A 13,586-nucleotide genomic window follows, 5' to 3' on the forward strand; every position below is an offset into this window, starting at 1 on the left:
TACTGTGACTGAGGCTGTAAAGAAAAATCGCACAATTCCTTACTACAGTGTCTCACAGAAGTGAGCTTCCAGTGACCAGAGTGAGAGCGATAACACCAAATTTAACCCAGCATCCCAATGTCCATACTATCCATCCTAATTAGTATGTGAGATTAAAATAAGTGTATCCCAAAGCATAGTATTTTGAAAAGAGTAAGCCAAAAGTCTAGATGGTCTACTATTTCCAGTAGATTTTCGAAGTGTAGATCCGTGCACACTGTAAAGGCTAATATTGCCCACAACCCATTCTGCATTGGATGAGGATTCAGTTCAGAACTACAAACACGAGTAAAAAGTGTTAAAAAACTACAAAACATGGCGGATATGCGCAACCGACAGTGAGAGGTTTGAGTGACTAATAATCAGTTTAACCTGATAGAAAATATTTATTTAATGTTATCCGTGTTATATTTCATCTGCAATACCAATGTGGACTTTTATAAAGATCCGATTTGGTCATTAACTTTTAAATGCATAATTAATCATATGAAGAGAGTTCTCCACATGAAAGAGCCGCGACTGCATATCAATGTGCTTCTGCATTTCTCTCCGATATGGTAGGAAATTAACTAAATGAAATGTGATGGAGGATGTAAGATGATTGACAGGCCAGTTTACGGTGACAGGATGCGACAGAAAGAAAAGACGCAATTGTATGACGTGATAGTATGTCCCAAAGCTTGTCTGCTCTTTTGCTACACACTCAAAAGTATGTACTTTTTGTTCACAGAAAGAGTACATACTTTTAGGGCGTAGTAGAAGTAGGCGAATTGGGACGCAGCATAACACACCTGCTCCCCATTCACACCTGAGACCTTGTAACACTAACGAGTCACATGACACCGGGGCGAGAAAATGGCTAATTGGGCCAAATTTGCTGTAGACATTTTCACTTAGGGGTGTACTCACTTTTGTGGCCAGCGGTTTAGACATCAATGGCTGTGTGTTGAGTTATTTTGAGGAGACAGCAAATTTACACTGATACAAGCTGTACACTAACTACTTTACATTGTAGCAAAGTGTCATTTCTTCAGTGTTGTCACATGAAAAGATATAATAAAATATTTACAATTTTTTTTTGGGTGCATTATCCTGATTCTTTGTAATATTTCCATATTTTGTAAATATTTTATTATATCTTTTCATGTGAGGGGTTTTATTATATCTTTTCATATGAGGGGTGTACTCACTTCTGTGAGATACTGTATATAAAGGGGAAAAATATTATGTGAAAATAGTATGTCGAAATCACAGAATTCATAATACAGTTGGCTAAAGGTCCCTGGGTGATCTGCTACTTCCGGCGATTTTTTAAGTGTGCATCCAATGGACACTTTACTATCCCATGAGGCCATGGGGGAGGATTTGAGAAAGTCAGTGAAGCGATGCAACTGATCCTGTCACATGACAATGACAACATAGCGATGTAGTACATCCAGATTAAATTCATACTACACACATTCATACTATATAGAACATACATTTTAAAGGTCATGAAGAAACTACACAATGAAGAGGGGTCTAGAGGGGTCTAAAATGCTTTTTGTCCAGCAGATAAACTTTAAAGTAGTGATTCATTTCAAGAACTGATGTTCTCCAGTAGGAACAATTTTAGAAGTTATTGAGAGAGTAAAAAGAAATCTCAGAGTCACTGCTGTTTGTCATTTTATGTGTTTTTTTTTTTTTTTTTTTTTTTTTCAGAATTTATGTGTAATTTAGATAACAGTTTGGTTAATATATTAATAATAATTTAACAATTTAGGTACTTTTATATACTGCGGCCACACAGGAAGTTTGCTGAGGCCCCCTCTTGGGCCCCAGGGGTCATAAAACTAAATTTTTCTTGATTTGTAAATTTGATGTTCTTTAGGTGCATTATCCTAATTCTATGTAATATTTCCACACACAAAATGCTGCATTATTCAGACCTGCCAACCTTGGAAAACATTTTCGAGTACCAGTGTGACGGGACAGGACACAGGTTTTTTTTTTTTTTTTTTTTGAGAATACAATACACAAAGCACAAACACACACCCATCTTCGTTAATCTGATTTTGACTGTTAAAGTTTTATAATTTGACACAATTAAACATTTCACTACACCTGCTCAAAAGCATTTTTTTATTCATGATTAATATTGCATTGCATAATGTGTGCTTATACAAACTGACAACCACAAGTGAATCACATTCACATATTTAATATGGACTAAAAAAATTTTCAAGTAGGCTCTATTTGCATACAACTAACCTGACAGTCGAGTCCTTTACACAGGTTTTGTAATGAAAACTAGTCTAAAATTAAGAAACCCTTAGAAAAGAGTAAACATTGAGTTTACATGTGATTCATTTAAAATACTTAATGTATTATTCCAATATCCAAATATGCTAAAATATTTGGATACTGGAATAATATTGGATATACTAAATCCCACTGAAAAAAAAGGTATCTATTTGTAACATGCTGTATTTGAACAAGACAAAGATTCGCTGATTAAAGGTTAGCCAATACAAACATATTTATAGAAAACAGTAAACAGTGAATAGACAGGACCCATACGTGCAAAACGAATCGAGTATTCGAGAATATAAAGAAGTTAGTTATATAACGAGGGGTTGTGTTAACTAAAGAGTCCGCCATTTACCGAATCTTAAAAACACGGGTGGATGATTAAAAATGTTTTCTGACAAAAAAATAACACAAGCAAGAACAAATTTTAAACCACGGCAATTTATTTTACAATGATCTTCCCTCTCTGTGCTCGCGCGCGTTTGTGTATGAGAGAGAGCTCGCGCAGCACTGAGACAACGGTGCTTTTAAATGCATAAACTAAACTAATGTGCTAGTTTTCATACAAAATAAGTAGGCTATGTAACATAATTAGGTACTTTAGTTAGTATTAACACAATAACGCAACACATGTAGGCTATACGTTTCTCAACACTGAGAATAAATAAATAAACGCCTGTTTCTACAGACTCGCTCTTGTCAGTCAGTCACACATCACAGCACTTTCATAATCACTAAGCGATATAGCGATTTCCATTTTATTTAGATTTGTTGTTCAACATTACTTGAGCATTTTATACCCGTTTACCTCAAGGAGTCAGAAGTACCGTGACTGCTGTAACGTTACTGTCCTCGCCTGAGAATTCAGTCACTGAGACGGCAGGAGTGGAAGGAGGATCGTGCGGGATTTTGTGTTGCTGTCGATTTGCGTTCTCTTTTTATTGATAGGCCGTATGCATTGGTCAATCATCCCCGCTTGCTATTTGGGGAAATGAACCCAGCGATATGATTGGTCAAACTCTTTCTTTTGCTGGATTTGAGTACTACGCGCGCACAGAGGACTCACCGGGTTTTTGCGTAGTAAAAAGTGACAAATATACCAGCGTACTTTGAGGTCAAAATGCGTACTTGGTACGCAAAATGCGTACATGTTGGCAGGTCTGCATTATTAAATCTTACATCAATTATATAACAATAACAGACAAAAAGTGAACTGCATTTGTGAACTGCCATTAACCCTATAAAGCCTGCAGGTAAACCACAATGCAGCATGTGGGTTTGGTATACTTTCCCTATGGGAAAGAGGACAAGACTAATGTAAAACAAAGAAACAAAATAAATTCAATTGTGGTATTTTCCATTGTAAATATTCACTTTCAATATCCCCATGCGCAGGCGATCGATTAAAGAAAAAAACAGATGGCATGTGAATGAACTTCAATGTTGAACTGTAGTTGGGAAAAAAAAAACAAAAAAAACCCATACAATATAAATATATATTTTGTAAAAAAATTAAATAAAAAAAAAAATCCTAAACTTGACCTCTCCCCAAGGGCAAGACATTTAAAGCACCCGAATACATCTCGAGTCTGTAATTCAAAGATGGTTCTGCTATCCCAGAATGCAGCAGTCTGGAGCCCTGTGGTCAGGCGTCTGTTTATATTAACCTCTAATCTGCTCTCCCTCGAGATAGGCCAAAGAAATAGGCCATGGCATGAATACACACACACACACACACACACACACACACACACACACACACACACACACACACACACACACACACACACACACACACACACTCTTTCATGGAAATAAAAACCAAACATGGAAATGAGCAAATACTTTAATAGGTGGCTTTTTTGCTTTTCCTAGAATTCACCCTATCTCTCCAACAGTATATAAATACATACAGGAATTAGTGGGGCAGTGACAGCTACAGACAAATCTAATGCCTGGTCTATTATTACTTTAAAGGGTAAGTTCACCCAAAAATGAAAATAATGTAATTTATTACTCATCCTCATGTCATTCTACACTCGTAAGGCCTTCGTTCATCTTCGGAACACAAATTAAGTTAAAAACAAAATGATGGCTGATTTCAAAAAACTGCTTTGAATCTTTTGTTTCGAATCAGTAATTCGGAGCGCCAAAGTCACATGATTTCAGCAGTTTGGCATTTTGACATGCGATCCAAATCATTGATTCAAAACAAAAGATTGCAGTGTTTGAAATCGGCCATCACTAGATATAGTTGAAAAGTTGTTATTTTGTTTTTTTGGCGCACAAAAGGTATTCTTGACGCTTTATAATATTAAGATTCAACCACTGTACTCACATTAACTGTTTTAAATATGTTTTGAGTACCATCTGGATTTGAGAAGTTTAATGGCATTGCTGTCTATAGAGGCCTCACTGAGCCATCAGATTTAATCAAAAATAACTTAATTTGTGTTCCGAAGATGAACGAAGGCTTTACGGGTGTAGAACGACATGAGGGTGAGTAATAAATTACATTATTTTCATTTTTGGGTGAACTAAGCCTTAACTAAGCAATAAAAGATGGCTATGGCAGAGTAACTTTTACTTGCTAAGCATGCAGTATGATGTAATGATTTTTAAAGGTCCGAGAGCACTATTGTAAACAGCAGTCCAACTGAAAGGACTCAGGGACCCGAGACATAGTGCGTTTGACTGACCTTTTCTGCTGTGAGCTCTCGGATCACACTCATCTGCCCACGGAACTTGAAGAGCAGGGCCTCGAGGGCCATGTACTTCTCTTTCCACTCCCCGCCCACGCATTCATCACCCTCCGCCATGCCGTCACTCCTCAGGCCCTGCAACATCACATACACAGCATGAGATCGGAGCAGTTTGAATAATACTACAGTTACAAACTGCGTCCAATGACATGGACATTTGGAAACTTAGGGCCAGATTTACAGACTGCGCCACCGCAAACACTCTTTTGCCATTAAAAAGGGATTTCTTAAAGACATGCAGTGAGAAATTAGCAATGAAAAGGTGTGGAAACAGTTATTTTCTGCAGCGGACCTTATTGCATATGCATTGCTTTACTAAAGTTTGCGCTTTTCGTTTTACTGTTATTTGCGGCATTATTTACTGCCCCAAAAAAGCATGTCTTAAATCTTACACTAATTTTAGCTGCTCTTGGTAGACTGCATATGGAAATGAATTGCTCTCTTGTGCTAATTTGCCCCTTTTAGTAAATCTGGCCCTTAATGGCCAAACAGAACCAGACAGCATGTGACTGACCTTCAATGTTGAAAAAACAACAATATTGGAACAATGTTAAAAGGTTGTGAATAGGTTATCAAATCCTTGTAATCCTTGTATCAAAATACTTGTAAATTAATGTTGAGATTCATTCAACAATGTTTGAAAAGGAAAATGTTGCAACAACAGTTAGAGTTACCGTTTTAACTTTGATCCATGATGTTGATTCATAGCACATTATAAACATCATCATGACTTGCAAATTTGGTTTTATTAACATTTGGACAAAACAATCTGTCTCCTCCTTGCTCTAAAAATTTCCTTGACTTTTCACAACTTACTATGTTTTTTAGAACTCATAATTTATGGATTTAAAAACTGTAATCTTATCAATAATTGGTTACTCCAATCAACACATTTACATGGTGCATGCACAACCAGAATATGAGCAAATTCTAATATTAACTGAATTTCCATATGGATGTATGATATCTTATAAATAGAGACATATTTTAACTTCAATAAGTTAGAAATAAACAGCAAAGACAGTCTGTATTGGTTGTGTGAAAATTTCAGAAGTGTAGGGCAAACTGACCACCACTATAAAAACAAACAATACCAGCCATGCACTGATGCACCATCACGCTTTTCCATTGTAAAAGTTTTAATTATGAAAAACATGTGTCAACTGATGTAAATCAGGTGTAGTAAAGCACAAGAGAAAAGTCTGAGTGAACACATTTCACTACAACTTCTCTACACTTATAATAAGCTCTCATTGCAGCATTGGCATGAGCACAAAGAGAGTGCAAACCATGCAAACATGTGTTAAGCTCAATTAAGCTGTTGTGGTAAATAAGACTGAGGGTTTGAATCTCCACCAATGTGAAAAAAACAACAACAACATGTTACTATTGAACAACCTTGAGAGAAACCTATAGGGAAAGTGAGCCAGATTGGAGTCATTAAATCTACAACTAGAAATGTATATAAGGATGTAGGAATTTTTTGCATCTCAGGAGTAGAGGGACAGAGATCATCTGGCTCTATTAAAGGTTCTCTACAGTTTCACTTCATAATACAGAGCAAATATTCAATGATTCCACATAATTGTAATTCCAGCCAGGTTACATCTTTATAGCTTTGAAATATCACAGGTGATTGGGCAGCCGACCTCATATTCAGACGCTATGTGGAATATTTGTACTTTCAAAGATTAGTGGGCCATTGAAAATGAATAAATGAAGACAAAATATTGTTTAAAATGACAAAAAATGGTATAGAACCATATATACTAAAATGTAAATATAAATATAACTAAAATGTTGACATGACTATGTGTACAATACATAATGATTATCTACATACCAGTTAACTGCAGCTGAAAGAATGATGATGCAATACAAACAGAGTTGTGTTCATGGAAATTAACATAATAGAGAACAGAATAGTATTAATCAATATTGACGACATTTCAATCATTTAAAATCAACAAACAGTGCATTTCAAACAACAGAAACTTTATATTTAAGTACTTATTCCCTCTTTTTCGCTTTAACAAGAAACAAAAACAAACTACTACTACTTTTTTGTTAATAGTTAAAGATTTTATCCTTACCCGACACTCAGTATTACAAGTGTTGTAGATGGCACGGGTTTCTCACCATAATAATAAAAAAAAATATTCCGTGGTCTCAGTTGTTATTGCATTAATGAACTAATTATGATATAAAGAGCGAGCGTTTTCTAGCTCAAAGTTTTCACTCCAGCATCGTCCTCTGGAAGTGGGCGGGATCAGGGGCGTGTTTTTACGAGCACGTACAATCAAACCATTGTAGGTGTGGTTAGGACGGTTTTTTGAGAACGGTGATGTCATGAATGATTGACTTTTCCGAGGACTAATCAAACATCAGCAGTATTGTGTCTGGACCAATCATATGTTTGCTTGGGCGGTCTTTCATCGCGACTGCGGAATTGACGCGTCACACGTGTATGTTATGTTGCTGTGGAATTAAAGATTTCTACATGCAGCTTTGAACTTTTTCACTGGTACCTTCTTTGTTACAAAGGTATGACAATATGCCTCAAAGTGTTTTGAATGTATAGTAAAATTGGGGGTACGGTGTAGGAGAACGTCGGTTTAATATAAATGTCTGCAGGAAACAATAACGTGTGACTAGCACTAGGTCACACTAAGCGCTGTAGTTTGAAGTTGATGTTCTGCAGTTTTTGTACTTGCTTTTTAAGTAATTTTACGATACATTTATGATACTCATCTGCAGTTACTTTTTTGTTCCAGTTCTTGTCAGTATGGTTGTGAAGAAAAAAACACCTAAAGTGGAGGCTGTAGCTTTGGATGATGTCAAGCTGAAGAGCCTGACAGGTGAGTGACAGAAATCAACTTTTAGTGGTTGTGTTGTGGTTGCAATGCATATTTACTGTCATATTTCTTTTGTATCTCATGTTTTCTCCCAGATTCCTTATCTGTGGAGGGGGATAGTAGATCCATAGAGCTTGCTCAGGTGCTGAAGCACAGTTTATCCTCGTCTGACCCGGTTGAGCAGATCCAGCTCATCTCTAAGGTTGGTCTGCATCACATGCTAAACTTAATTATACCCTAATGTTATCGCTTAACACTTTTAATTCATTGGTTTGCATACTGACTGCAGGCAGGCTTCATGTTGGAGCAGATGAGTGAAGATGAGTCCTCTACAGGTCCTTTACTGCATGCCTGCCTGAGCACACTAGCGTTTCTGTATACCACACTGCCAGCTAAGAACCCACTTAAGAGAGCCGTAGCAAGGTTAAAAGTACCCACGTTTCACTGTCACTCATGTGACTGTAAATCAACAACTCTTTTTAATGACGTCTGAGGACTTTGTTTATTTAACATACTGTCATCTTCTTTTACTTTTCCAACAGTGCACTAGGTAGTGGCCCAGATTGGCTGCAGGAGAAGACTGTTGGATGGCTGTCTGAGTGCCTGTCTTCCTCTCTCTCCTCTACGAACACAGATCACTTCTCTCACCTAACAGATAGCATCACTTCCTGTCTGGATGGCTTCAAAATTGGTATGTCTAAGTGATGTCATTTTATTAGATTGTATATAAATAATAGTAGGTATCCACCGTATTTTGCAATGCGGAAGTAAGCTATTTTCTGTGAATATGTGAGACTTCCGATTCTTTAGCTGATAAATTGTTATATGTAGCTCAATATAAAGCATTATATCTATCTATTGTGATGGGTAATTTCATTATGGTTGTTGTAACACTGTGCTGGAATCTATTTTCAAGGAAATATCATGTGTGTTAATGGGTAAAGCTAAAGTAACGTCTTCACATAGTCAGCTGTCAAAACAATGTTCTTCCACAAAGTACTTGCAGTTTTTTTGTTTTTTTTTTGACTGCTAGCGCATCAAAAAGTTACATAATGTACCTTTTAAAATAATATGGTAAGAAATAACATTTTGCAAATTCAAGCCGCATAACAAGCTGTTTTGTACAGTTAACAATAACTGTAAGTGGATGACACTGAAAGCCAGACACATTCAGTTTACAAATGGATGCGCACACTCTAACTTTTCAAATAAGGTGGATACTTTACTTCAAAAGTTTGAGGTCTGTAAGATTTGTTTTGAGATTTGTTTCTGAAGACAGGAGTAATGATGTTGAACATTTTTATAAAAAATATATTAAAATAAATCATTATCATTATTGTTACAACCGCTCCTAAAAATTACAGCTTGAAGTGAAGAGAGATTACGTTACAAACAAGAACGAGTAAACGGCGGAATCAATCAAATCTATTTATTCACTCACTCATAACAAACATGACAACCAAGTAAAGAATTTAACAGGACGGACAACAATTAACAAAGGGAAAAAAACAACAAAAGCCAAATAAAGATGTAAAGACACTTAACTGCTTTCTAGCCCACAAAATCTGTCATCTGTTTCTTTCTCCTTCTCGTTGGCATCTTTATAAGTCAGCTCAATCAATCAATCAACCACTCTGAAATCACAAACAGGTGCGTCCACCTAAGAGAGAGAGAGCACGGACGCTCCAAAAGGATAGTGCGACACCAAGAAAAACAAGGGAGGGGCAAAACAGGAAAAAAAAAAACAAGACCCAGACCAAGCAACTGACCGTAATACATCACAATATTACTGTTTTACTTTATTTTTGATCAAATAAATGCAGCCTTGGTGAGCATAAGAGACTTCTTTCAAAAAAAAAAAAAAGAACAAATCTTACAGACCCTAAACATTTTAGTAGTGTAAATGGGTGTAATAAAATTTTAAATAGTTCTTCTTGGTTTACAGGTGAGAAATGTGTTCACCGTTTGCTAAAAGAAGGTTAGTACACAAGTTAATAATTTAATGGCATGCCTTTGGCTTTCTCAGTTTTGTTTTGTAAATCCAGCCGCTGATATTTTTTTTTTTCTCTCTCATAGTCCTCCAGTTCTTCCAAAGGACTTTGAATTATTATGTGGCACAGAACAGGTAAACTGTTCACATGTGTACTGTATAATGTGCTGTATGCATGAATGAAAATGTTGACATCTTGTTCCTTTTATTCAGAATCCTTGAAAATTGTCTGTAACATGATTTATTGTTGTGTATTTACATTTGATATGTTCTTCAGGGGTCTGGCCGGTCGTCATGTAGCCCAGGCTCAGCTGATGCAGTCCTGTTTGGCAGTGGTGAAGGCCTCAATGCTGGTGGTTCAGAGATCTCAGGAACCCATTAGTACTGCAATTCTTTCAGCTTCAAGTGACCAATCTGATCTGCATCAAGTTCTTAGTGGACTACTCAACTGTTATGCATGTATCTTGACTGATGGTATTGTGAAGACCACTGTTATCTTCATATGCAAATTGAATTTTTTTTGTATTTACTTTTTTTGTATGTTGTATTTATTTTTGTAGATTTTTGTTTATGTTCTTGATTTTTTTTTTTTTTCCCATTCAGAGGAGTTTGTTCAGACGGTCCAGAGCACTGCTGGGATGGCTGTTGTTTTGTTCATTAGATCTATTATGGGGAATGGAGATGATGTACCTGTTATAGTAAGTGAGAGATTTCTTCATCCCAGGAGCAAGAGTATTCTAAATACAAGAGTCTAGAATTGTATTCTTTACTTTCGTTATTCTCAACTTGTGCTGAATTTTAACCAATTCCTGTCTGTGGAAAATAGGGCTGGACGATTATGGCCTAAAATCAAAACCTCGATTAATTGAACATTTTACCTCGATTACGATTAATGAACGATTATTTTATTTCTGATTTTTTTTTTTTTTTTTTGCCCTCATAGTACACTGACAAGGTTTGTACTGTAAATAGCCTATGATTTACTATTAAGGTGGGGTATTTTTTTCCAATTGAAAGAGTGATCTGACATCATAGCTCACTATCAGCAGTTATTTTATCTATGGTTTGTAACATTTCTTACAGGTTTCTGCTCGTTGTAAATCAGATAAAGATAAATTAGCACAGTACCAGTGATTGCGTGTGTGAGTCATACCGTCTCTCTATTAATTGTGAAGCTGTGGGTTGTAAATGGTTCATTCAAAAGTAGAAAAAATAGAAGCTATAACTTTTGAGTTTCTAAGCTATTTTAGTGATAAATCACAGGACAGCGCTGACAACAAGTTTCTGCGTTCCTCTGTGTGCGCGCGATCTTCACGTTTTGCGCAGCTGTTTGTATGAGTGTTTGTGCTACCATGCTCGCGCAGCTGCATTGTGATATAATAATACACATCCGATCGTCTAATTTCTTGAATGTCCAAACCATAAAACAAATACAACTGACAAAGTTTAGTGAAGACGCAAGGCTCACCGCTCACGCGCCATCACTATGTGTTGAACCGGCGTTCACCTCCGTGTTTTGCTTTTATGCCACTGACTGGACGGGGCGGAGTCACGTGGCTACACACGCAGTTATGTTTTTAAGGGGGAAGTATTAACAGGATTAAAAAAACGAAATAACCGACATGGGAAAAATACGTCGGTTATAGGTTCTGAATTTCGGTTTCGATTACTTTTCGATTAATCGTCCAGCCCTAGTGGAAAAGCTGTTAAGTGTGAAATGTGTATGTAGGTTGCAGGTCTTCTGCAGTGTTCAGTGGATGCAGGCAGCACCGCCCCTCAGTGGTTGAAGCAGAGCTGCGCAGGGCTGTATGAGAGCAGCAGGCCTGCAGCTGTGGCTATCTATCTGAGTCACGGAGCTCTGGCTATGCTCAGCTGGAGAGGAAAGACTCTCGGTCCACAGGCAGAGAAACTGCTGCTGCTCATACCTGAAGTGCTCCTGTCTCTAGATACAAGGTATTGAAGAATACCAAATGCATTCACACAAAGGATATGCTAAAAATATTTTACCAATTAGCTAGTAAGTGGTCTGAACCAGGTATTTGTTTGCAAAATTAAGTTTAAATTTTGTTTGCAGGTATTTGTTTGCCCCCCCCCAATACTCCAGTCATTTTCACACGATCCTTCAAAAATATTTTTTTTATATTTTTGCTGATTTGGTGCTCAGGAAACATTTATTATTATATATTTATATTCTATATTCTTATTATATAATTTTTCTTAAATAAATAGAAAGTACAAAAGCCTACCATTTATTTGGAATATAATTTAACACAATAAATGCCTTTATTGTCACTTTTGATCTATTTAAAGGTTACTGAGAAACCAAAGACTGTTACTGAGCTTTTTAAATGAGCGCATGCGTAAGAACAACCCCCCCTCCTTTCGAGGGAACGCCTCCCAAAACTTGTGCACGAGTATCGGAACACGAGTGTTTACCACCGGCATTCGCTGTATCGTGTTAGTGGATTCATTATGTCGGACTCACCGCAGGTAACTCATAATCTGCAGTTGTTACTCCTGTCTCCGGACAAAAACATTGCCTATGGAGTGTGGAAAGTTACTGGAGCGCGCAGCCGCGCTTGTCTCTCACAAGGAACGTCACGGCAGTGATTGACAAGCCAGAGGGCCAATTGGCTGATGTTTTTAAGGCCCTACCTCATGCACAGATGATGTATATTAATATTATTCCTTTCAGTGCACCTAATAAATAGTCTTTTATCAGTTAGTAAAGACAGTTTCAAGTAATATTTCAAAAATGTATAAAACAAAACATCCTCTTTAGCACCTTTAATTCATCCTTGCTGAATAAAAATATTAATCGCTTTCAAAAAAATTGAGTGGTATAATTCATCATTAATTTGCAGTTTTTCACAATAAATAAATAATAAAAATCTTGCTAGATAGACACAACACAATATAAACCATTTAAAAAAGGAGATTAATACATGGGAATTAGAAATGCAATTAGTCATAGCATTTCAGTTGACAGAAAGCAAAATGAAAGAGTAATAATATAATGGTTTCTTTCAGAGAAGTTGCATCTCTGAATTCACCCCCTAATTCATAGGTCTTCAACCCTGCTCCTGGAGGCCCACTGCCCCACAGGGTTCCCACGGGTCCTTGATATCCTTGAAAGTTTGTGGAAAAAAAAAAATAATTCAAGGCCCTGGAAAGTTTTTGAAAGTAAACATACATAGATACAGGTCCTTGAAAATGCTTGAATTTATTTTGTGCAAGAAGTTTTCTGAAAAAAAAAAAAATCAATATTATTCCCTCCGGTCTGCTAATGTGTTATTTCGCCAACACTTCGTGGCCTATGCATACTAGCTTGCATGATTTACGTTAGTTACGCACGTTTACGCATTACGTTAAGGTTTTCCCACGTGAGGTACTTTGTGTTGTACGTTGTCATGACGTTCACAAGCACATGAAACTACTATGATGGTACCTCAATGTTTCACAGATGTAAACCCATGAGGCAAGAAAAACTTAAAAGCATAATCATAAATCTTAAAACTTCTGGTTACATGAGCCTAAGCTCTTTTCAATAAAATCCATGCAAAAGTTAACATCAGATCATTTTAGAATACAGTATAGGATGTACCGATTATACTTCAGTTTTATGCAAAACAGAAATATGACAAATAGAAT

General features: G+C 36.6%; 2 protein-coding genes across 8 annotated transcripts in view; one reads left to right on the plus strand and one right to left on the minus strand.

Moving 5' to 3' along the window:
• Positions 1–7,333, minus strand: part of plekhh2 (pleckstrin homology domain containing, family H (with MyTH4 domain) member 2) — a 47,977-nt gene extending 40,644 nt beyond the window's left edge. For both annotated transcript variants that reach the window (XM_067387006.1, XM_067387005.1), the window contains exons 1-2: positions 7,184–7,333; positions 5,028–5,165 (exon numbers count right to left, since the gene is read on the minus strand). In XM_067387006.1, the coding sequence (XP_067243107.1) occupies positions 5,028–5,147 (120 nt within the window). In that variant the 5' untranslated portion in view covers positions 5,148–5,165; positions 7,184–7,333. The remainder of the gene's footprint in view (positions 1–5,027; positions 5,166–7,183) is intronic.
• A 210-nt stretch (positions 7,334–7,543) lies between these two features.
• thada (THADA armadillo repeat containing) overlaps positions 7,544–13,586 on the plus strand; it is a 130,611-nt gene continuing 124,568 nt past the window's right edge. For 5 of the 6 annotated variants that reach the window (XM_067387007.1, XM_067387008.1, XM_067387009.1 and 2 more), the window contains exons 1-10: positions 7,544–7,634; positions 7,865–7,948; positions 8,041–8,147; positions 8,235–8,368; positions 8,488–8,636; positions 9,891–9,923; positions 10,022–10,070; positions 10,213–10,409; positions 10,539–10,633; positions 11,665–11,888. In XM_067387007.1, the coding sequence (XP_067243108.1) occupies positions 7,876–7,948; positions 8,041–8,147; positions 8,235–8,368; positions 8,488–8,636; positions 9,891–9,923; positions 10,022–10,070; positions 10,213–10,409; positions 10,539–10,633; positions 11,665–11,888 (1,061 nt within the window). In that variant the 5' untranslated portion in view covers positions 7,544–7,634; positions 7,865–7,875. Of the gene's footprint in view, positions 7,635–7,864; positions 7,949–8,040; positions 8,148–8,234; positions 8,369–8,487; positions 8,637–9,890; positions 9,924–10,021; positions 10,071–10,212; positions 10,410–10,538; positions 10,634–11,664; positions 11,889–13,586 lie in introns of those variants that run through there. The other variant, XM_067387010.1, reaches the window with a different exon arrangement.

This window comes from Chanodichthys erythropterus, chromosome 5, assembly GCF_024489055.1.
Source record: "Chanodichthys erythropterus isolate Z2021 chromosome 5, ASM2448905v1, whole genome shotgun sequence".
NCBI lineage: Eukaryota > Metazoa > Chordata > Actinopteri > Cypriniformes > Xenocyprididae > Chanodichthys > Chanodichthys erythropterus.